This window comes from Salvelinus sp. IW2-2015, linkage group LG32 (assembly GCF_002910315.2).
Source record: "Salvelinus sp. IW2-2015 linkage group LG32, ASM291031v2, whole genome shotgun sequence".
Classification (NCBI taxonomy): Eukaryota; Metazoa; Chordata; class Actinopteri; order Salmoniformes; family Salmonidae; genus Salvelinus; species Salvelinus sp. IW2-2015.
Genome location: NC_036871.1, coordinates 12219142 through 12242880, shown reverse-complemented (window position 1 = coordinate 12242880; position 23739 = coordinate 12219142). Strand labels below are relative to the sequence as shown.

At 41.4% G+C, this 23739-nt stretch overlaps 2 protein-coding genes across 7 annotated transcripts in view; one reads left to right on the top strand and one right to left on the bottom strand.

Annotated features, from left to right (window-relative positions):
- The window catches only part of LOC111956517 (cyclic AMP-dependent transcription factor ATF-6 alpha), a 46847-nt gene extending 42880 nt beyond the window's left edge, over nt 1-3967 (bottom strand). For 2 of the 6 annotated variants that reach the window (XM_023976977.2, XM_023976976.2), the window contains exons 1-4: nt 1322-1524; nt 662-759; nt 511-577; nt 35-114 (exon numbers count right to left, since the gene is read on the bottom strand). In XM_023976977.2, the coding sequence (XP_023832745.1) occupies nt 35-114; nt 511-577; nt 662-759; nt 1322-1523 (447 nt within the window). In that variant the 5' untranslated portion in view covers nt 1524. Of the gene's footprint in view, nt 1-34; nt 115-510; nt 578-661; nt 760-1321; nt 1525-2974; nt 3095-3824 lie in introns of those variants that run through there. The other 4 variants (XM_023976978.2, XM_023976979.2, XM_023976975.2 and 1 more) reach the window with 4 other exon arrangements.
- A 12254-nt stretch (nt 3968-16221) lies between these two features.
- Nucleotides 16222-23739, top strand: part of rxrga (retinoid x receptor, gamma a) — a 28117-nt gene continuing 20599 nt past the window's right edge. Inside the window, 1 exon segment of the mRNA XM_023977883.2 lies at nt 16222-16379. Within this exon segment, the coding sequence (XP_023833651.1) occupies nt 16349-16379 (31 nt within the window). The 5' untranslated portion in view covers nt 16222-16348.

The following is a 23739-nucleotide window of genomic DNA, read 5'->3' as shown; positions in this document are numbered from 1 at the left end:
TTAACACATCGTGTTATGTGAAGTGTAGACTTACTTTCAGAGACAGTGGTGACAGTGAGGAGGTATCACTGAGTGCTGATCCAGGTGATAGGGAGGACCCAGGAACTCCAACACCTGCCAACAAAACAATAGGAACTCAATCCAACTATCTGTCAGCAGAGGCATCACATTACAGTGTCTCTTCCTCTTTAACGTACCGTGTGAATGAATAGCCATTCTACCCAACACAATACGGGGGGCCTCACAGGTGCAACTTTCCCACGCCAAAGACATCCACCTAATGTCTACTGACATGGGGGTGACCAGGATACGTAGAGGGCCTGTGTGTGTGTGTGTGTGTGTGTACTGTATGTGATTTCTAATCTATTACCAGGAAGTCACAGGGTTCTGGGAGGGTTTCTGACAGTCGTCTTCACTTACTTTGCCTTGGCATGGGGCCAACAATTCGATCTTGAGTCATGGCTGTTATAGGTTGACGGAAAGTGACGCAACGCTGGTGATTTTTTTTACCTGTGCAGCAAGCGTCAGTATCCCCACTGGTGAAGGATCTCCAGTGTAACAGATTCATGTCATTCACCTGAGAAAGGTGCAGTCTTGTTAACTGTCACACAGTAAGATAATAACACATAGCATTACATAGAGGGGGAATGTGTTGCACTACCTCTTTCAGTGCCGTTTCCTCGTGTGGTGTGAACTCGAATTCTTGAAGGAGTTCCTCTGCATCACTTAGGTTCTCAAGTTCTTCAAACAAGTTGATGTCTGTAACAACGTTGCAGGAGGAAGAGATCCGTGTAAATATTACAACGTCGCTAATTATATATGTTTCAAGGTTGCAAAAGATTATTCAAAGTTTCCAAAGTAGCTTCATTACATTCAAAGATGCAGCAAGATGGGGGGGAGGGGAGTTGCTTATGGCCATCTCAGTCAAAACGTTGGGTTTGTACTGCTGAGTATGAGCATCAAAACGTATGTTATATATTGACCACAGCAGTGATTGAATTGGGCATGAGCTCACCGAAGCCGAATACCGGCCCTTCAAATGTTCTACTGTTTGAGCCCGTTCCTCTTATAGAATATTGTCTCAAAAGTATTGTGGAGCTCCTGCACCTGAATGTAAACAGTACCGGCACCTATTTCATTCCAAGTCAAGCAGTGGAATACGTACACGGTTTAATGATACTGTTAGGTGGTATCTCATTTCCTGACAGTCAATGAAGTTGCACGCAATGATGTATAGGGTTTATACACATCATTGGTCGCATGTAGCTAGCGTTTACAACTATATATGTAATAACAAAGATTAAATAAGTATCGCACCTACCCCATTCACCATCATGGTCAATGCAAATATCCGCTAAATCGCTGCCAAAAGGGCCATACTGTAAATTACTGTCTAAATCCAACTGTAACTCTGCCATTTCGCTAATGTTACGAATTCTCAAAATCGTCACAACAAAGAATACGTGGTCACATTTCCTTGTTTGGCGTCGACTTTCCACCATAGAGATAAATAGAGCACTCATGTTTGTATCTCTGCCAGTTTAGCGTATGTGACAACATGGGCTATCTCAATTTTAAAGTAGTTAATTTTCTTCTATATTGGCTAATTGCTCCCAACCCATAGAAATCCCCACCCAGTTGGCTACTTTAAAATGGTGAAAGCCCTCAACAGCAATCTCCAGTTTTTAAATAGTTATAGCCATGATGAGTCCTCTATCTATCTCAATGTTCTACACTGTAACGGCTGTGTAAACCGCTGTGTAAACCAACACGTCCTGCTATTAGTACGGACCACGAAGAGGGACATTTGGCTACAAACCAAGTGTTCTCAGAGGCTGCTCTTGACAAAACTCAACAACTATTTGAACGAGCAGCACACCTGACATCCACAATTTTAACACAGAAAAAAGTATCTTCCTCATATGGATTATAAAATAAAATAAAAATGGATATAAGTATTTGGAAGTAGAAGGGTATCCTTCCGGTAGATAAATGTTTAGACAGAAATTCTGAAATAAGACATCTATTTCAGATACACCATGGAGCTCAACAGGCATATTTACAATTATTGTAATCTGCTTTGTTCAAACTTTTTAGAACTTACTCAATAGATATGTCCGTAGGAGAAAAACTATAGGTGTCCTGCAACGTAGACAGACACCTATGAAACATTTAATGGTACACAGGGCAAAATGGGGACAGCTATTCTGAGATAAAGAAATGTAGTACTTTATTATTATTGATATAAATCATCTTTGTAATTTGTAAATGTCCTTGATTTGAGTGTGGCTATCGGACCCGGCTCCACGAGGGGGCAAAAGGGGCTTAACCCCATCAGTTGAAACTTGTGCCCTCTCAATTTTAGTTTTATGTCCCTATATAAAAATAGCAAAAAAAATGTAAATGATTGAGTGACAGGTTAACGCAAAATCAGTATCTACACCGCGCTGTGTCAGCACAATGGACAGAGCGCGTAGGGGGGCTATGGAAAGCCCATGGGGTGGTTAGGTATGACTGCTTTGGTTTTCCATAAAAAGCGGGGGAAAACGCTTCTCATTTGTGGTAGGCTAAGTAAATCATGTGATACACCTCCACCTTTAATATTTGATTTTGATTTATAAGAGCGGGGTCAAGTTTACCGTTGAAGCTGCTTCACTCAACTCTGCCTCATGCCCCACCACTACAGAGTTCAGTTAGCTTCTTAGCCAAGCATTAGTGTTATTAGCCTTAGCCTATTTAGCTAGCTCAAACCAGCTAATCTGCCACAATGGCTATCAGAAATTGATGATGCTGTCGAGCTCCAGCTAGCTCTGTGTGAGGGGCTATTATCCTGGTGATGATTGTTGAAGGGTAGGTAGCACCCTTCAACAAGCATGGCCAGGATAATGACTCCACAGCCTCCTCTAACTCCGACTGTTCCTGACGATCTTGGAACAGAGGAGCCAGCCCAGGTTTGCCTAGACTCATACCCTACCCGCAGGTTTTCTGTCCAAATGTTTTTTCATTTAATAGCAACTGCCTTGCAAGCATCACATATGAAGAGGATGCAGTCATCCAGGTGGCTGAGTAGGTCTGTGGAGGACTCGTCCAGGGCATGGACATGCTTCATCCTTCACCCATCAGGTGAAGTGGGCTGCTCTGAGTCCACTGTGAGTATGTAGGTAATGCCAGCATTAGTCAGATCCTGGGCATCTTCTAGGTCGGATGCCGCCCCGATGTAGACTCCTGCCTTTACCCGAACATTAGCTTGTCATCAAGGATTTCTCTGGGGTAGAAGACCTGTGGCACTGAAAAGACTGCGAGATACATGACTGATATAGAGAATATGGAAGTCATTAGCTAGCTAACTGGCAATTTTTTACAAAAATTCTGTACTAGATAGCAATGTTCCTAATAATCGGACTATAACGTTTACAGTACCAGTCAAAAGTTTGGACACACTTACTCATTCAAGGGTTTTCTTTATTTTTACAATTTTCTACATTGTAGAATAATAGTGAAGACATCAAAACTATGAAATTACACATATTGACTCATGTACCGTAATTTCTGGACTAATAAGCGCACCTGAATATAAGCCGCACCCACTGAATAAAAAAAAAGAAGTATTTTGTACATAAATAAGCCGCACATGTCTATAAGCCGCAGGTGCCTACCGGTACATTGAAACAAATGAACTTTACACAGCCTTTAAACGAAACACGGCTTGTAACAAAAATAAATAGGCTTTTAAACTAAACACGGCTTGTAACAAAAATAAATAGGCTTTAACGAAACACGGCTTGTAACAAAAATTTAACAAATAGCAGTAAACAGTAGCCTACCAAGAAAGTCATTGGTCACTATCTTCCTCCTCCTGTGCACTGAAACCACTGAAGTCATCTCCTTCGGTGTCGGAGTTGAATAGCCTCAGAATTGCTTCATCYGATGTTGGATCGTTTTCATTGTCGCTCTCKTCACTTTCATCCGGAGGCAAATTYCSCGCTGAGCTCATGCTKCCCTCTWCAACACGCAGCAGTCCAGCCTTTCGAAACCCGTTGATGATAGTGGATTTTTTGACAATGCTCCACGCTGTCAGGACCCACTGGCATGATGGGAAGTTTGAGCGCGCTCGATTACGTCACATTATGTGACGGTGCTCAGTTTTTTGGCGGCATGAATCTTGTGAAAGCGGGAAAAATCCATAAATGTATAAGCCGCGAGGTTCAAAGCGTGGGAAAAAGTAGCGGATTATAGTCCGGAAATTACGGTAGTAACCAAAAATGTGTTAACAAATCAAAATATATTTTATATTTGAGATTCTTCAAAGTAGCCACCGTTTGCCTATATAACAGATTTGCACACTCTTGACATTCTCTCAACCAGCTTCACCTGGAATGCTTTTCTAACAGTCTTGAAGGAGTTCCCACATATGCTGAGCACTTGTTGACTGCTATTCCTTCACTCTGAGGTCCAACTCATCCTAAACCATCTCAATTGGGTTGAGGTCGGGTGATTGTGGAGGCCAGGTCATCTGATGCAGCACTCCATCACTCTCTTTCTTGGTCAAATAGCCCTTACACAGCCTGGAGGTGTGTTGGGTCATTGTCCTGTTGAAAAACAAATGATAGTCCCACTAAGCGCAAACCAGATGAGATGGCGTATTGCTACAAAATGCTATGGTAGCCATGCTGGTTGAGTGTGCCTTGAATTCTAAATAAATCACTGACAGTTTCACCAAGAAAGGACCATCACACCTCCTCCTCCATGCTTCACGGTGGGAACCACACATGCAGAGATCATCTGTTCACCTACTCTACGTCTCACAAAGACACAGTGGTTGGAACCAAAAATCTCAAATTTGAATTCATAAGACCAAAGGACAGATTTCCACTGGTCTAATATCCATTGCTCGTGTTTCTTGGCCCAAGCAAGTCTTTTCTTCTAATTGGTGTCTTTTTTGTAGTGGTTTCTTTGCAGCAATTCGACCATGAATGCCTGATTCACACAGTCTCCTCTGAACACTTGATGTTGAGATGTGTCTGTTTCTTGAACTCTTTGAAGCATTTATTTTATCTACAATTTCTAAGGCTGGTAACTCTAAGGAACTTATCCTCAGCAGCAGAGGTAACTGAGAGCCAGTTTCATAATAGGTTTTGGTGGTTTTTGAAACTGCACTTGAATAAACTTTCAAAGTTCTTGACATTGTCCGTATTGACTGACCATAATATGGACTTGGTCTTTTACCAAATAGGGCTATCTTCTGTATACAACCCCTACCTTGTCACAACACAACTGATTGGCTCAAACGCATTAAGAAGGAAAGAAAATCCATAAATTAACTTTTAACAAGGCACACCTGCTAATTAAAATGCATTCCAGGTGACTACCTCATAAAGCTGGTTGAGAGAATGCCAAGAGTGTGCAATGCTGTCATCAAGGCTACTACTTTGAAGAATCTCAAATATAAAATATATTTTCATTTGTCAAACACTTTTTTGGTTACTACATGATTCCATATGTGTTATTTCATAGTTTTGATATCTTCACTATTATTCTACAATGTAGAAAATAGTTTAAAAAAATAAAGAAAAACCCTTGAATGAGTAGGTGTCCCAACTTTTGACTGGTACTGTAAATTTTATCCACAAATTGATAAGGTACGATCTGTCAATTAATAATCTTCACTCAATAAATTGACATTTTTGACAGACAAACACAACTTGCTAGGCTAACTAGCTAACGTTACATTTCCAGTTGAAGTCTGAAGTTTACATACACCTTAGCCAAATATATTTAAACTTAGTTTTTCACAATTCCTGACATTTATTCCCAGTAAAGATTCCCTGTCTTAGGTCAGTTATGATCACCACTTTATTTTAAGAATGTAAAATGTCAGAATAATAGTAGAGAGAATGATTTATTTCAGCTTTTATTTCTTTCATCACATTCCCAGTGGGTCAGAAGTTTACATACACTCAATTAGTATTTGGTAGCATTGCCTTTAAATTGTTTAACTTGGGTCAAATGCTTTGAGTAGCCTTCTACAAGCTTACCACAATAAGTTGGGTGAATTTTGGCCCATTCCTCCTGACAGAGCTGGTGTAAAGGAGTCAGGTTTGTAGGCCTCCTTGCTCGCACACACTTTTTCAGTTCTGCCAACACATTTTCTATAGGATTGAGGTCAGGGCTTTGTGATGGCCACTCCAATATCTTGACTTTGTTGTCCTTAAGCCATTTTGCCACAACTTTAGAAGTATGCTTGGGGTCATTGCCCATTTGGAAGACCCATTTGCGACCAAGCTTTAAATTCCTGACTGATGTCTTGAGATGTTGCTTCAATATATCCACATAATTTTCCTGCCTCATGATGCCATCTATTTTGTGAAGTGCACCAGTCCAGCCTGCAGCAAAGCACCCACACAACATGATGCTGCCACCCCTGTGTTTCACGGTTGGGATGGTGTTCTTCGGCTTGCAAGCCTCCCCCCTTTTCCTCCAAACATAACGATGGTCATTATGGCCAAACAGTTCTATTTGTGTTTCATCAGACCAGAGGACATTTCTCCAAAAAGTACGATCTTTGTTCCCATGTGCAGTTGTAAACCGTTGTCTGGCTTTTTTATGGAGGTTTTGAAGCAGTGGCTTCTTCCTTGCTGAGCGGCCTTTCAGGTTATGTCGATATAGGACTCGTTTTACTATGGATATAGATACTTTTGTACCTGTTTCCTCCAGCATCTTCACAAGGTCCCTCTGCTGTTGTTCTTGGATTTATTTGCACTTTTCGCACCAAAGTACATTCATCTCTAGGAGACAGAACGCGTCTCCTTCCTGAGCGGTATGACGGCTGCGTGGTCCCATGGTGTTTACACTTGCGTATTATTGTTTGTACAAATTAACGTGGTACCTTCAGGCGTTTGGAAATTGCTGCCAAGGATGAGCCAGAATTTTATTTCTGAGGTCTTGGCTGATTTCTTTTGATTTTCCCATGATGTCAAGCAAAAAGGCACTGAGTTTGAAGGTAGGCCTTGAAATACATCTACAGGTACACCTCCAATTGACTCAAATGATGTCAATTAGCCTATCAGAAGCTTCTAAAGCCATGACATAATTTTCTGGAATTTTCCAATCTGTTTAAAGCCACAGTCAACTTAGTGTATGTAAACTTCTGACCCACTGGAATTGTGATACAGTGAATTATAAGTGAAATAATCTGTCTGTAAACAATTGTTGGAAAAATGACTTGTGTCATGTACAAAGTAGATGTCCTAACCGACTTGCCAAAACTATAGTTTGTTAACAAGAAATTTGCGGAGTGGTTGAAAAACTAGTTTTAATGACTCCAACCTAAGTGAATGTAAACTTCCGACTTCAACTGTACATACACTACCGTTCAAAGTTTGAGGTCACTTAGAAATGTCCTTGTTTTTGAAAGAAAAGCTATTTTTTTGTCCATTAAAAAAACATCATTAGCTACACAACGTGCCTTTGGAACGCATGAGTGATGGTTGCTGATAATGGGCCTCTGCACGCCTATGTAGATATTCCATTAAAAATCAGCCATTTCCAGCAACAATAGTCATTTACAACATTAACAATGTCTATACTGTAATTATGATCAATTTAATGTTATTTTAATGGTCAAAAAATTTGCTTTTCTTCCAGAAACATTTCTAAGTGACCCTAAACTTTTGAACGGTTGTGTACGTCATTGGTTGTGAATTGCTCTAGTTCAATTCTTGAATTTGAATTGAATTTGCCACACCCACAACCCACAGGAAGCAGGAAGTAGAATTAAAGGAAGTAGAATTAAATTAAATTCCAATGGCTTATTTATTCTACACTATACAAATTACATTCTAAATAATCATAGTGGTCTGGAAATATTGTTGTCTATTAATTAATCTTTTTTTAAATATCAGAAAAAAAATACATTTTCCATAATGCATTAGATCAAACACTGCCATATGAAAGGGAACAAACTAGCATCTTGTCACAATGAAAAATACTGTTCAACATCTTAGAGTGAATCAAAATAATATTTGAGAAATGGTCTGTGTATTCTCTTTGCATTAATAAGTGGCAGATCCTTTTGATAAAACATTTATCAAATAAATGAGACTTTCATGTGTCATGTCTCAGTTGAATTAGTTTGAATGGCTTTGAATTAAATTCTACCACCTTCAATTCAAATTGAATTCAAATACTGCTTCCTGTAGGGTGTGGTCAATTCAAATGGACCTCAACCCTGCCTAATTATGCTAGCTATGTCAAGGGAAAGGGAGAGAGGGAGAGCGGGAGGAGCTCAGCCATTCACATAAAGATAATAAGCAATTTAGTTTAGCGCGTGCAATTACTGAACTGGGAACATTTTCACGCGGTGAGGAATGTTACAACATAACGTCACAATCAGAACCATTGGAAACTATTTCACGCTGCGAATATTTTTATGTGGAACTTGGGCTGCAGGAGGTTCCTTTTTATTTTCCGTGTAATGCAGGGATGTATGTATGTTTTGGAAACATCTAAAATACAGTGACCCCTTCTCATATCATTACCAAGCCCTGCAATGCCAAGAGTTAAGCAAATAAAAGAGTCCCCTCATCCAGCTGGTCCTGGGGTTGAGTTCACAAACCTGTTCTACTACACACTGAAGCCTCAGGACCAGAACATCCAATCAATCCGAATAAAACAAATTACAACACAGACAAAACTAAATTGCTTATTGGGAAACACAAGCACAAAGCAAAATGCAGTGCTATCTGGCCSTAAATCGTCAGTACACCGTGGCTAACCATTTGACCATGGTTACTGATCAAAACCTTAGAAAACCTTGACAAAGTACAGGCTCAGTGAGCACAGCCTTGCCATTGAGAAGGGTAGACACAGGAAAACCTGGCTCCCTGTAGAGGAAAGGCTGTGCAACCACTGCACCACAGCAGAACCTGAGACAGAGCTCCATTTCCTAACAAAATATAAAAAATATAAAACAATTCAAAATTCTATGCAAATATTTTGATTACACATAGTCTTAAAATATGTCCCCTCCATGTAAGATGTTTTAACATATTTGGTTTCAATAGGTGGCAGCAAATATACATATTAAATGCGGTGGTCTACAGAATATCTTGATAATGTATAACCATTTGGTCCACTCAACATAGATGGTATGGATGCACAACACATGCATCAACAATTTGAAGTGTTTTTTTTTGTTGTTGTGAAAATGATGATTCAGCAGGATATTCATCTAACAGTGTTGATATAAATAGTCACTTGTTTACAAAGTAGACTGCATATGCTCTTGTATACTTTACTCTTCTATACTTTACTCTGAACTCAACGACACCCAGTTTGTTATTGATCAAATCTGATCTTTTGATGCCAGTCTGTTCTCCAATTTCAGCGAGCGTCTCCAATAAGCCCCTTGACATACATTATAAATAGTACAGAAAGCTGTTCCTAGTGGGCGTGACGACAGGGTTAGGCTACCCTCAATATATTGTCCTTGCTGAAAAGTAGGCCTACAGTGTCCAGTTTGGACATTTCATCTCGGTTTGGTCACAGGAGACGCTGTGATTCTGACAGTAAAATATGATGATGCACTTTCATATTTCTTTCCCACTTCCCTTTTTCCCACAAGTATCTAAAAATGGAGTGTTACTTGCTAGAAGTGATACTGCCCTTTTGCTTGAGGTTGAACCTTCGTAAATGTGATGTGAAAGCTGACACGATGGCATTTGAGCAAGTGTGAGTCACTCTTCAAGGGCCTCTGCAGCCCTTGATGTGGACTCGGGCTTGCAGAGCGCCTCTGATCTAACAATCATAGATATCACCCGTGTTTGACAAATCTGACATGCATTTGAACCAAAACACTCACCCATACACCAAGCTGCAGTAATAGTGAACCTTGATGGTGTAGTCAGTAAACTGATAAGCTGGATGAATGTCTTGCAACATAATGTGAATGCAATCAGAGTGATATACATACAGTACATGTAAATGGATAGTTAAATGGATTTGTATACAGAGTATGCCAACATTAACTTAAGAAGAATCTTTGCCATGTATGGCCATTTGGTCAAGAGCATCCTCTAAAGGAGATGATATTTTTGACATACATTTTCTATTGTGTAAAAGTAGCTTAATGGTACACTGATATGCAAATAAGATCTGTCCTAGCTAAAATCTTTGACCTGTCATCAATCAGGCGGCACTGGCAGGGAGCTAGACTTCCAGTAAAACATGGTGTGCTTTTTTAGCGTCACAAACTCAGTTGACTCTTACATTGCACATAAACAGGTCACAGCTGTGCTGGGCTTTGGGTGTAAAGGTCTACACAACCGATTCCAGACCAAACGTGGCCCCCCTGCACCGTGGGTTCTTCTAATCCCTGCTGGGCGGCTTTCCTCTTTGTCCATCCCCTTCTGTCTCCCTCTATACCTTGACACGACGAAGCAGGTGTCTCCGGGCCCTAATCTGATTGGTCCCTTCAGGACAGCTCCATCATAACCTGAGTTGGTCTCGGTGAATCCCTGATCCAGCCGCCTCTTTTACAACCATGGCGCTAAGCCAGACCGCAGATCCGGTATTCTTTGCACGCATATACTGCAATGGGATGGGATTATTGTGACATTTTCAGTTTATTGGTGTCTAATTGGTGTATATCTTTTGTTTGGGTGACATTAACCATCATTCAAATAGTGATTGTTGTTATTCTTAGGTCAGTTAGGACTGGACCACATCAACGCATCCTTGCGTGGTCTGGTCTGGTTGGCTTCTCATTTTACTGTAATTACCTCTGTTAACCCTCTAGAACCTGGGGATTAACAGGTTAATACAACATGGAGACAGACCGTGCTCCCTTTGAGCTAACACCTGTAGAAAATGGATTAGGACTTGGAGGAGTCGCCATAGGAGCCACTCGTGTTTCAGAGGCCTTCTGGAGATGGATGGCCTTCCCACTGGTTGAATCAACATTGTTTCCACGTCATTTCAATGACATTACGTTGAACCAACGTGGAATAGACGTTGAATTGACATCTGTGTCCAGTGGGTTGGTCCTTGGAGGGGGTGGAAATACAGAAGGTTTTCATGGTTCAATGCTATAGGAAAAGACTAAGACATAAAACTTTTTAAAGAATGCTGCATGTGGGCTGACCATCACTCGTGAATAGCAAAGTCCTACATACAGGAAAAATAACGGTTACTCATGGCCACCTTATTATATACCATCACAGAAAGTATATGACACAGACATACAGTAGGTTCCTAGAGCATTGCCCTTGTAGTTGCCAAAATATTTGAGATGGCATGTGAATATGAAATTCCATTGAAACGAAAAGGAGGCTACAAAATACTATTGTGGTAAATGTTTCAATCTTCTTCTGTAACTACTGTACCATTATGTGTAGATTGCGCATGGTCAGGAATAGCCCTGACCCTAATTAATTGTGATATACAGTATTTAAGATACAGTCAGCACATGGCAATTATTTGCTTTTTCCTCCAAAATGCCAGGATATCCCTTGCTCTCCTTTTGTTATCCACTGCTACATTCGGAGCTGTTGTTGTCGAAGGCTTCCACTGTCATTGTACTTTTGAAAATAATTATTCTGGCCACTATCTTGTTTATAAAGGAAGAGGCTTGAGTGTTCCTCCAATTTGGCAGCGGGCGGGTACTCTCTTCCTCTGTTAGTTGACGGTGTGCCCCCCCGGTCCCCTTTTCTGGCATTCTCCAGGCCCTATTGATTTTGCTCTGTTGTTTCCTGTCAAATGCCCTCTTGAAGATTACTATTTTAGCCCACTGTTTGGCCACTGTGCTGTGCTTCAGGTGGAGTTCTCAAGGGAAGGGCCAGGTGATTTCCTGTTGTTTGTCTCCCGATTGTTCCCAGAGGTACTCTTTGTTTGGTCTGTTTGCTGGAAATGTAGGAGTTTTCGTGAGCCACCCTACTCCTTCCTCTTAGTCCTAACCCTTGAATGTTTGCAGATATGTAAGGTGAAGCTATAAGGGGGGAGTTTCGCCAATACACTGCCTATATCAAACCCTTCTATCCAGACCCTTTGGACCAGGAAACATTGAGGGGTTGGTAGGCCAATGGGTAAGAAATAGGAAGCGAATTGGGACAGGCTGTTGTTAGCCTTATGTACCAGACTCATAGGCTCACTTCGTAAGTCACAGCAGCTGTTGAAAGAGACTATAGAAGCCTGAACAAGGACCGGGCGGACACATTTTGTCCTCTCGGTCGTTCCCCTACTTGACTGCATGGGATCTCTCCAACGGTTGTTCTGCTGATTAAATGACCAGAGCATGCTATCCATCTGGTTAACTGCTCAGCTGGCTTTCACAATATTCCCCTTTTGTCTCGCTGCCTCTGAGTTATTGCTCAAGGTTTTTGTTGTTGAAGCAATGCTCATTTGGATGCAAGGAGCCTATAAACCAATAGGCCCCACAACCTCCACAAGTCCCATTTGGAATAGCTGATTGCTAATGATGTCCACTCTCTCTGTAATGTTTACCTCAGAAAGACCTCTGGTTTTCTAATGTGATGAATTGGACTAACATTTTGATGCCCGGCTCTAGTTTACAATCCATTTGGATACGTTGTTGGATGACCCGAGGACTGGAAAACAATTCCAGCTTCGTTGGGGTTCCTCAGGGTTGAGTGTTGGGCCCATGGTGGAGCGCTCATATGTTGATCAGCGTGTCATGGGTCAGGTCCCATGAGCCCGGCTGACAGATCTGTTGAGTAAGATTTATGATGGACTTCCTGTGTGTCATTGGAGCGCTACTCTAGCTGTCTTTCCTGTTGGTCAGCCCAGGGCTTTCTCCAGTAAAACGAACGTTAAGACGGTGTCTCAAAGTAACCGCAAGGTCTCCTTTTTTGTCTGTTTGTTAAAAAAACAGTTATCAACAGGTATCAGAGATAACTAAGTACAATTTTTGCTCATCTTTATCAAGTCAAGATCTTAGAATGACAGAAGCTGGTTGCGATTTCGAATTGCCACAGACTTGAATGTCCACTTTCACCTTGAAATACCAAAGTGTCTTCGTCTGGCCATGTTGATTCAATATGTTGACTCACCAATCCCAGAAGGGTAGTATTTCTGTACTTCTTGAAGTTTTTATTGATTTGGCCAAGCACAGAGAGGCAGATACAGCAAATTAATGAAGAAGTGGCCCCTTTCACAAGACTTCAGAGGAGAGCAAAGGTCCCGTCAAATAAGGACAAAGAGTTTCTTGATAAATGACGGCCATCTTTTCAAACGCTGATGAGAAACCAAACCTGAAATGGAATCCCCAACTGTCCGTTAGCCTCATCAAGCTCCATATTCAAAACACTTTACTGTCTAGCTATAGATCTCATCACACACCCTCCTAGCCTGAAAATGTCACTGACATGGGTTGTTTTTTGTTTGTGTCTATTTAACTCGACTGGACGCATGGAAACTTAGCTGATGTCAAAGAAAGAGCTCACAATGGAAAGTTGGGTTGCACGTTTCATCTTTTGTGCCCGGAGATTGATGATGTATGAGATTGATGATGTTCTACACGCCTGCGTTGGGTGCTGTGCGGGAGGGATGCACTCCGCAGCAGTGTGGGGGGTGATGATGGGGGAGGAAGAGGTGAGGGGAGGAGGGAAGGGAGCTCATAGAGGCATGATGAGACTCCGATAATGAGTTCACGGCAGATGGAGAAGACCCAGCCAACCAAACCGACCGTTCACACACACAAACACACACACACACGCAGATGCACAGGTCCAACGCTTTAAGACACATTCACACACAGAGTCTACACACACATGCACATACAGTCATATCTGCACACACACACACACACACACACACACACACACACACACACACACACACACACACACACCACACACACAACACACACACACACACACACACACACACACACACACACACACACACACACAACACACACAACACACACACACACACACTCAAAATCACACCTCATAAATCCATATGCATGAAGACACACACACACACACACACACACACACACACACACACACACACACACACACACACACACACACACACACACACACACACACACACCACACACACACACACACACACACACACACACCACACACACACACACACACACACACACACACACACACACACACAAACGCACATCCCAATCTCATAACCTCATCTTTATTTAACCAGTGGAGGGAGGGTGATTCAACTGTGGTGGCTATAATGCTCACGTTGTGTAACAGACCAGACCGATAACTTTGTAACACTGACAATAGAGGAAATAAAGCTATTCTGCACATATCGTGGGCAGATGCAAAATGCAGTAATGGAATACATTTAAAAAATCATCATGTACAATCATCCTCTCCCGCTACAACTATTCATTGTGCACTTTACCCCATGAGGACACTATCGAGTGAGCTTGCGTCACTGGGCTATATGAGGGACAGGGAGGGCTGTGGTGGTCACTTGTCCTTCTCAGCTCTCTGTTGGGTTAATTCTCCATCTTAGGTGATGCTATATGGTGTTGAGGGTGGGGTCTGTTGCCTCCGTGCTTTTCAATGGCTTTCACACAGCCTATTGTTGTGGACAAGCATCAATGCTTGCTCCTGTTTAAACCACTTCTGCAATGATTTAAGTCACATTATTTGATTATGTTGAGGTTTTTTATTTCTAAAGATTGAAATGCACACAGCCAGGCCTATATGTTATTTTTCATGATTCGAGAAACACACACGGCCGACACACACACAGACACACACACGTGCCCACAGACACATACAGTACACACAAACACGGCCACACACACATGCACACATACACACACACGCACGTGCCCACACGCACACAGACACACACTTACACACATACAAACAAACACAGCCACACACACATGCACACCCACAACAACAAACTTTGTTTATTGATTGTTATTCACAGATGTCCCCTCCTGTTTCGATTTTGAACCATAAATAATCCTATAGTTTATCTGATGGTAAACGTGATTCAAAATAGAATAGTATTCTGCCACTTAAAACCGTGCTGTGCAATGACACTGAGTAACAGGGGACAATGTCCTAGGCCTAGACCATGTGGCTCCATTAGTGAGATAAAAGCAAGGTTGATAAATGGTATTTTTAGTCCCCTTCTCCGACTTCTTCTCCGACTTTCATGAATTTACATTATCTAACGGGGGACAAATGAAAAGAGGCCCGATTGGTGTGGAATGAGTTGGAAGAAAAGCTATTCATCTTTGTTAGCATCCTCCTGTGTTCTTTTATGGGTCGGTTTCCAAGAAGGGGGAGCTGGGGGAGGCTTTCCCAGCCAGGGAGCAGAGCGATGCCTAACGGAGAGGCCAGCCGTGGTGCTCGCAGAGCGTCCTTGTCCCCCCCACGAGAGTTCAAGACTGTGAATGCTGGTGACTTCTTAATAACCTCCCAGGGCAGTGGGAGCATCACACCCTTAAATGACCCTTCCTCACTCGTTAGAAAGATCTTGGGTGGGGGGGTCCAAGGGGGTCTTCAGACCTTCCATCAGTGGTCAAACGTAGAATTACTATAGCTACATCCCTTTGGAATTTGAAGAATGTTCACTTTAATTCCTCAATGACATATTAGCATGTTAACCTACATATTGGCATTCTCTGATTGAAATATTTAGCTGTGCAAAAAGAAACATTTGAATACATATCGTCCTCCTTTGGAATGCCCAAAATGTAGCCTAGTAGCAGATTTGAAGTGGAAAGCCTATTTTTAAATGTAGGCCTAGTCTACAAGTAGCCACATAGGTATAAAGAGAAACAAAATTTGATAAAACATGGATCTTACATTGAATCAATGGGATTCTCATTCAATTCTAATTCAATGCCGTTATTTTAAAGCACAAACTATTTCCATTGAATGTTCTTAATATTGGTGATAAGACAAATAGTAAGCAATTTTAAGATGTTTTAACCCATATCTGCAATTAAAATGTCATACAGTATGTGCACTCGTTTAAACAGTTGGATTTATAAATCTTCAATTTGAGCTTTTATTCTCTCTCATAATAAAATACATTGACAGGCTGCGCGAACTATCAACATCTGTCGCTGTATTTAGTGGACGGTGGCTTTGCATGGTGTATCTGTGTCGGCAGATTAAGCAAATAACGTTATCATTTTGGAGAATCCCATTTTTCAGCCACCTACTCCACTTGGCCCCTCCATGTGTGGTAGTCCAACCAGGCAACTGAGAAGAGAATCAGTCAAGCCGGGAACGGCGTTCACAAAGATGCTGCTCTGACGGCTAAACAAGAACATCCATCGTTGAGAGAAAAAACGGACGACAATAATAACTCCCATACAGTTATGGATAATACTGAATCGTGTCTACATCTAAGTAAGTACGCTTTTCCTCACTCTTTAAAGTCTTCGGACACGAGCGGCAGGCTATAACCCGCATAGGCTGCTCTTGCAGTTAGTTATCTGCGTTGTTTGGGCAATAACGTGTCGTTTGATAAACGGAATTATTTTTGCACAGCGGACTTTACACCCGCTGGCAATAAATCATGCGTGGCAATGTTATTTATCTATGTAGTTAACACTTGTCCCGCGCCTAATATATAGGTCTATTGACAAGAAGGCAGTGCCAATGCACAAGTCAGGTGATAATTTATCTTAGTCTCGGTCAGGGTTTGGCACTTTAATTGCGCTTATGTAATTTATGGCTATTTTAACGCGCTTCTTGTTAAACTGTTAAAACTGCTGGGTCTTATTTATGGGTCTGGCTTGGCAAAGAAGTGCTTATCCATGCGACAGAATGATACATTCACCCACCTCACCGCTGTTCTAGAGGCAAGTTAAACAAGACCACGGTGAGAGAGTCTGACTTTTTTCACTGCACACTTCTCTTTAGTAGGCTACACTTAATTGGCCGAAATTGTTCTGATTGAATCGTCATAATACCTTCTATCAAATAGCCACGAAGTGCCCACACCACAAGCAACGAATACGCAGCCATGTGGTCCCAAAGACCTCTTCTGTCTTTGTATTGGAAATACGTATTATTTTCTATTCAATATTCTATTCTATTGCATGTCCTCGCACGATACAGCCGACTATATGGTTCCCTTATGCGTATTTCCATTTTAGAGTACTGAAAGTATAGGTCATGGTTACACTACTATAACACCACCTATTGTCAATAAATCATTCATTCAAGGAAAACCACACATTCAAATAAAACCATGAAGAGTGTAGCCATTTACATTTGGGGATAATTATCAGAACAAACATGAATACGTGCATACATTAAACGGCAGCCTACTATTATAGTATGAATTATTCTGAAAGTCTCCAATACATTATTTCCTCGTGCATTTTATGTATGTGTAATCACATGCTCATATTGCTACGGAGGCCTCCTTTTACTTCACTGGTTCTCTCTCTCCCCCACCCCTCTCTCTCTCTCTCTCTCAATTCAAGGGGCTTTATTGACATGGGAAACATATGTTTACATTGCCAAAGCAAGTGAAATGGATAAACAAAACTGAAATAAACAGTAAATATTACACTCACAAGTTCCAAAATAATAGAGACATTTCAAATGTCATATTGTGTCTATATACAGTGTTGTAACAATGTGCAAATAGTAAAAGTACAAAAGGGAAATTTACAATGGTGTGGTGTATGTTCTTCACAGGCTGCCCTGTTCTTGTGGCAACAGGTCACAAATCTTGCTGCCGTGATTGCACACTGTTATTTCACCCTATAGATATGGGAGTTTATCAAAATTGGATTTGTTTTCGAATTCTTTGTGGGTCTGTGTAATCTGAGGGAAATATGTGTCTCTAATCTGGTCATACATTTGGCAGAAGGTTAGGAAGTGCATCTCAGTTTCCACCTCATTTTGTGGGCAGTTTGCACATAGCGTGTCTTCTCTTGAAAGCCAGGTCTGCCTACGGCGACCTTTCTCAATAGTAAGGCTATGCTCACTGAGTCTGTACATAGTCAAAGCTTTCCTTAATTTTGGGTCAGTCAGGTATTATGCCACTGTGTACTCTCTGTTTAGGGCCAAATAGCATTCTAGTTTGCTCAGTTTTTTTTGTTAATTCTTTCCAATGTGCCAAGTAATTATCTTTTTGTTTTCTCAAGATTTGGTTGGGTCTAATTGTGTTGCTGTGTTGGGGCTCTGTGGGGCATGTTTGTTTGTGAGCAGAGCCCCAGGACCAGCTTGCTTAGGGGACTCTTCTCCAGGTTCATCTCTCTGTAGGTGACGGCTTTGTTATTAAAGGTTTGGGAATCACTTCCTTTTAGGTGGTTGTAGAATTTAACGGCTCTTTTATGGATTTTGATAATTAGAGGGTATCAGCCTAGTTCTGCTCTGCATGCATTATTTGGTGTTTTACATTGTACACAGACAATATTTTTGCAGAATTCTGCATGCAGAGTCTCTCTCGCTCTCTCTCTCTCTGTCTCTCTCATGTGAACAAATCAGTGTTAGGCAAGTTTGTCTTTATGGGTTCATCCCCGTTGTGTCTCCTCTGCAACAGTGGACTTTGCTTTATTTGAACTTTGCATTGGTCAGACTCCTGCTCTTATCCCACTGGGCACAAACTGGTTGAATCGATGTTGTTTCCACGTCCTTTCAACAAAATAAATCAATGCGATGATGTTGGATAAATGTGGGAAACTGATTGGATTTGCAAAAAGTCGTCAATGTAAAGTAACTTCTAGATTTTGTATATTTTTTTCACCTACAGTAAATCCAATGACATGGTTGAAAGTCTTGTTGATTTCACGTTGAATTTCCGCTAGTTGACAACTCAATAAAATTACAATCAAAACGTTGAAATGATGTCTGTCCCCAGTGGGATGTGTGTATCAGTGAAGAGGAAAAGGTCCACTGGGTCTACCTGGATAGTCCAACCAAAATGAATATGTGAAAGACATTCAGCAGCTCCTGTGGGACATTGAAAGTTAACTTAGAAAAATACTTTACTAATAAAACCAAAATGTCAATTGATTGATTTAATTGATTAGACAACTAGTAGCACGTATAATCATCATTTTGTGGGTGCTTATCTTTGTCCTATTTCACACATGTACACATGTGTATTTAACACGTGTGAATTGGAAATGTGTTTTTGCGTATCCCAACTCTCCCTGAGACACCCCCAGAGAGTGGGGTCACGGCCAGGGTTAGGCAGTATCAACGGCGAACCTGGAGTAATTAGCGTTAAGTGCCTTGCTCAAGGGCACATCGACATATTTTTTTCACCTTCTCGCCTTTTGGTTGCTGGGCCAACGCTTTAACTGCAAGGCTACCTTTGTATTTTTATTTAACCTTTATTTAACTAGGCAAGTCAGTTAAGAACAAATTATTATTTTACAATGATGGCCTACCACGGCATACTGCTGGGCCAATTGCGCTATGGGACTCCCAATCACAGCCGGTTGTGACACAGCCCAGGATTGAACCAGGGTCTGTAGTGACACCTCTAGCACTGAGATGCAGTGCCTTAGACCGCTGCACCACTCGGGAGCCCTACCTGCTACCCCCCAATACAATGGCAGAACACATCTTAGTTGAGTAGGAACCAGCCATGTTGGCTCTATGGTCACGACTGTGAGTGTGCTGATCTCTTCTTGCAGTCAAAGAGAATGAGAAGTCATGTGGCCAAGTCATTAGGGTTTTTACTGTCAATGGTGATTAGGAAGGCTGACTTGGGATCAGCCCTTTTAACAACACAAGGCTACTAATACTCTCGTCCACTGACTGAGCCTCTCAGAGAATGCAAGAGAATGGTTTGAGGCTATACGATTACTGAAAATATGCATTTAATAGCACAATTCATGCGTTTCAAACGACTTGAAGGTGTATTTAAGCTGCATGTCAACTATCGTGTAATCTTATGCCAGGCTATCTGAGGATAACTTCACTATTAAATGCTACACTTATTTTCTTTCGGCCAAAATATGACAATACTGTTGGGATTGTAACAGCAGAACTAGAACCAACAGGTTAGTCCGCAACTCTAAACCTGAGTAGTAGAATTTGTAATAGACATATCCTCTCAAATCAAATTTTATTGGTCACATACACGTGTTTAGTAGATGTTATTGCGGGTGTAGCGAAATGCTTGTGTTTCTAGTTCTGACAGTGCAGCAATATCTAACAAGTAATATCTAACAATTTCACAACAATACACACAACGCACACAAATCTAAGTAAAGGAACGGAATTAAGAATATATAACTATATGGACGAGCAATGTCAGAGTGGCATAGACAAAGATACAGTAGAATAGAATACAGTATATACATATGAGATGACTAATGCAAAATATGTACACATTATTAAAGTGACTAGTGTTCCATTTATTAAAGTGGCCAGTGATTAAAATCTCTCTTCATGAGTTATTACACCATTGACATCCTTCTCAGTGCTGACCAGGTTTGTTTAAAAAAAAAAGCAGGGATGGGCAACTTTGATGGGGGTGGGAGCCACAACAAAAGTGGAACTCATCATGAGGGACCGCAGTGGCTCGTGGGTCTGCGTACCCACATCCATATACGCCCTCCACCTTGCGAGCAAAACATTTTAGCGGCCCCCCTCGTGACAGCGAAGAGAATTTTGCAATTTTATAACTTATTTCAAACAATTCTACACATTTTGCAGTAAGGTGGAGGCAAATGTTTGCCGTTTTTATACGATAACTGATGATCAATGGGCACCACCTAGATCGGTAATTCAAGCATGCTCACTATAAGTTTAGATAGCTGGCTGCTAGACTAACTTACCAATCTAAAAAAAATAATGCCGACATGGGCTAATTGAGTGACTGCTGATACGATAACTGATGATCAATGGGCCCCACCTAGATTGGCAATTCAAGCATGCTCACTACACGTTTAGATAGCTGGCTGCTAGACTAACTTACCAATCTAAAAAAAATGCCGACATGGGCAAATTGAGTGACTGCTGATAAACAACCAAATTTCAAAATTGCACCTTGTGTATAATATTATTCTAGCTCTCAACGGTAAGTTGAGACCACAGTTTTCTTTATTTTTACTATTTTCTACATTGTAGAATAATAGTGAAGACATAAAACTATGAAATAACACATGGAATCATGTAGTTAACAAAAAAGTGTTAAAAATATATTTAATATTTGAGATTCTTCAAAGTAGCCACCCTTTGCCTTGATGACAGCTTTGCGCTCTCTTGGCATTCTCTCAACCAGCTTCATGATGTAGTCACCTGGAATGCATTTCAATTAACAGGTGTGCCTTGTTAAAAGTTCATTTGTGGAATTTCTTTCCTTCTTAATGTGTTTTAGCCAATTAGTTCTGTTGTGACAAGGTATGGGTGGTATACAGAAAATAGCCATATTTGGTAAAAGACAAAGTCAATATTATGGCAAGAACAGCTCAAATAAGCAAAGAGAAATGACAGTCCATCATGACTGTAAGACATGAAGGTCAGTCAATCCGGAAAATTTCAAGAACTTGCAGTTGCAAAAACCATCAATCGCTATGATGAAACTGGCTCTCATGAGGACCGCCACAGGAAAGGAAGACACAGAGTTACCTCTGCTGCAGAGGATAAGTTCATTAGAGTTAACTGCACCTTAGATTGCAGCCCAAATAAATGCTTCACAGAGTTCAAGTCACAGACACATCTCAACATCAACTGTTCAGAGGAGACTGTGTGAATCAGACCTCTATGGTCGAATTGCTGTAACAACAAAAAACACTACTAAAGGACACCAATAAGAAGAAGAGACTTGCTTGGGCCAAGAAACACGAGCAATGGATATTAGACCGGTGGAAATCTGTCCTTTGGTCTGATGAGTCCAAATTAGAGATTTTTGGTTCCAACCGCCGTGTCTTTGTGAGCCGCAGAGTAGGTGAACGGATGATCTCCGCGTGTGTGGTTCCCACTGTTAAGCATGGAGGAGGAGGTGTGTTGGTGTGGGGGTGCTTTGCTGGTGACACTGTCAGTGATTTATTTAGAATTTAAGGCACACTCAACCAGCATGGCTACCACAGCATTCTGCAGCGATACGCCATCCCATCTGGTTTGCGCTTAGTGGGAATATCAACAGGACAATGACCCAAAACACACCTCCAGGCTGTGTAAGGGTTATTTGACCAAGGAGAGTGATGGAGTTCTGCATCACATGACCTGGCCTCCACAATCAACCGACCTCAACCCATTTGATATGGTTTGGGATGAGTTGGACCGCAGAGTGAAAGAAAAGCAGCCAACAAATGCTCAGCATATGTGGGAACTCCTTCAAGACTGTTGGAAAAACATTCCTCATGAAGCTGGTTGAGAGAATGCCAAGAGTGTGCAGAGCTGTCATCAAGGCAACGGGTGGCTCCTTTGAAGAATCTAAAATGTTAAATATATTTTTGGTTACTACATTATTCCATACAGTATGTGTTATTTCATAGTTTGATATCCCTACTATTATTCTACAATGTAATGAGTAGGTGTGTCCAAACCTTTGACTGGTACTGTATATATATATATATATTTTGTCCGCAGGCCTACAAGTTTCCCATCCCTGATAAAAAGATTGTTACATATATGTAATTTTGAAAATCACAGGGAAACGATGTAGTAAAACATTTAGACGCAGGTTTTGAAACAGATGTCACTGAATTATACTCAGCAGCAGCATAATAAGAAGAGGATATGAATAAGTCGTTCAGATTCCTCGGAATTCTTTAAAAAAGTCCCCCAGTTATACTTTGTTCACTATTTATAAATATATAACACTAGCACACTTCCTTCCTACTTACGCCCTCTTAATTGCCCCGAAACTGTATAGAACTTGGATGGCAGCGTGATTTCATTACTAGTGTTCTCTGTAGTACTCATTATCATCAATATCAGTGGTGAGACTTCCTAATATCACTGAATAAATCAGCCTCAGTTCATATGGGACTTCACACCGCAGACAGACAAGACGGACGGACGGACGGGTGACAGAGAGAGCCAGACCGACAGCAGATGAGCAAACATATAGATGGACAGACGGATATAGAAGAGAGCGACTTAAAAACATCTTCAATAGACCAAGTTAGGCTGTGTTTGGGGAGAAGCCACATGAACTGATGTTGATTCCTTCAGTGCTATAGAATGTACAGTGTCTGTAGCACAAGCGGTGCTCAATAAATGTAGTATCCACTTCTGCCTCTCCTCCAGGGAACTAAGATCTGCCGGGAGAGGAGCCATAGCTCTCCCTTCTCAATACCTCTCTCTCTCGCTTTGTTTCTCCCTCTTCCTCCCTCCCTCTCTCCACAGACACAGAGGGATCCAACGGCCCAACATGGGGCTAATGTTTCATTGACAATTATTTGATGATGTCCCTTAATGGGTAGTACAAGACCCGTGTTGTTTTGGGTCCTGGGCGCTGAGAGGCCCTCTATGTGCTGCTGTGTTTGTAAAGGGGTTAGGAGATAAAGAGAGGGAAGAGAGTGGGGAGATCAGGTGGCACCTTCAGTCCTTCTCTCTCTCTCTCTCTCTCTCTCTCTCTCTCTTGCTTGGCATTCAACAACACACCTGTTTCTTATCAGCTATCAGTATGTAGCTTGGTACTTGTCGAATCTGTGTGTGTTTGTGCGTGCACGTGTGTGTGTGTGCGTGTGAGAACGCTGTAGTTGTGTGTGTCTGTGTTTCATTCCCTCCGTCCGCCCAACTATGTCTTATGTGTGTTAGTATCTAGTTTAATTACCCAGAACCC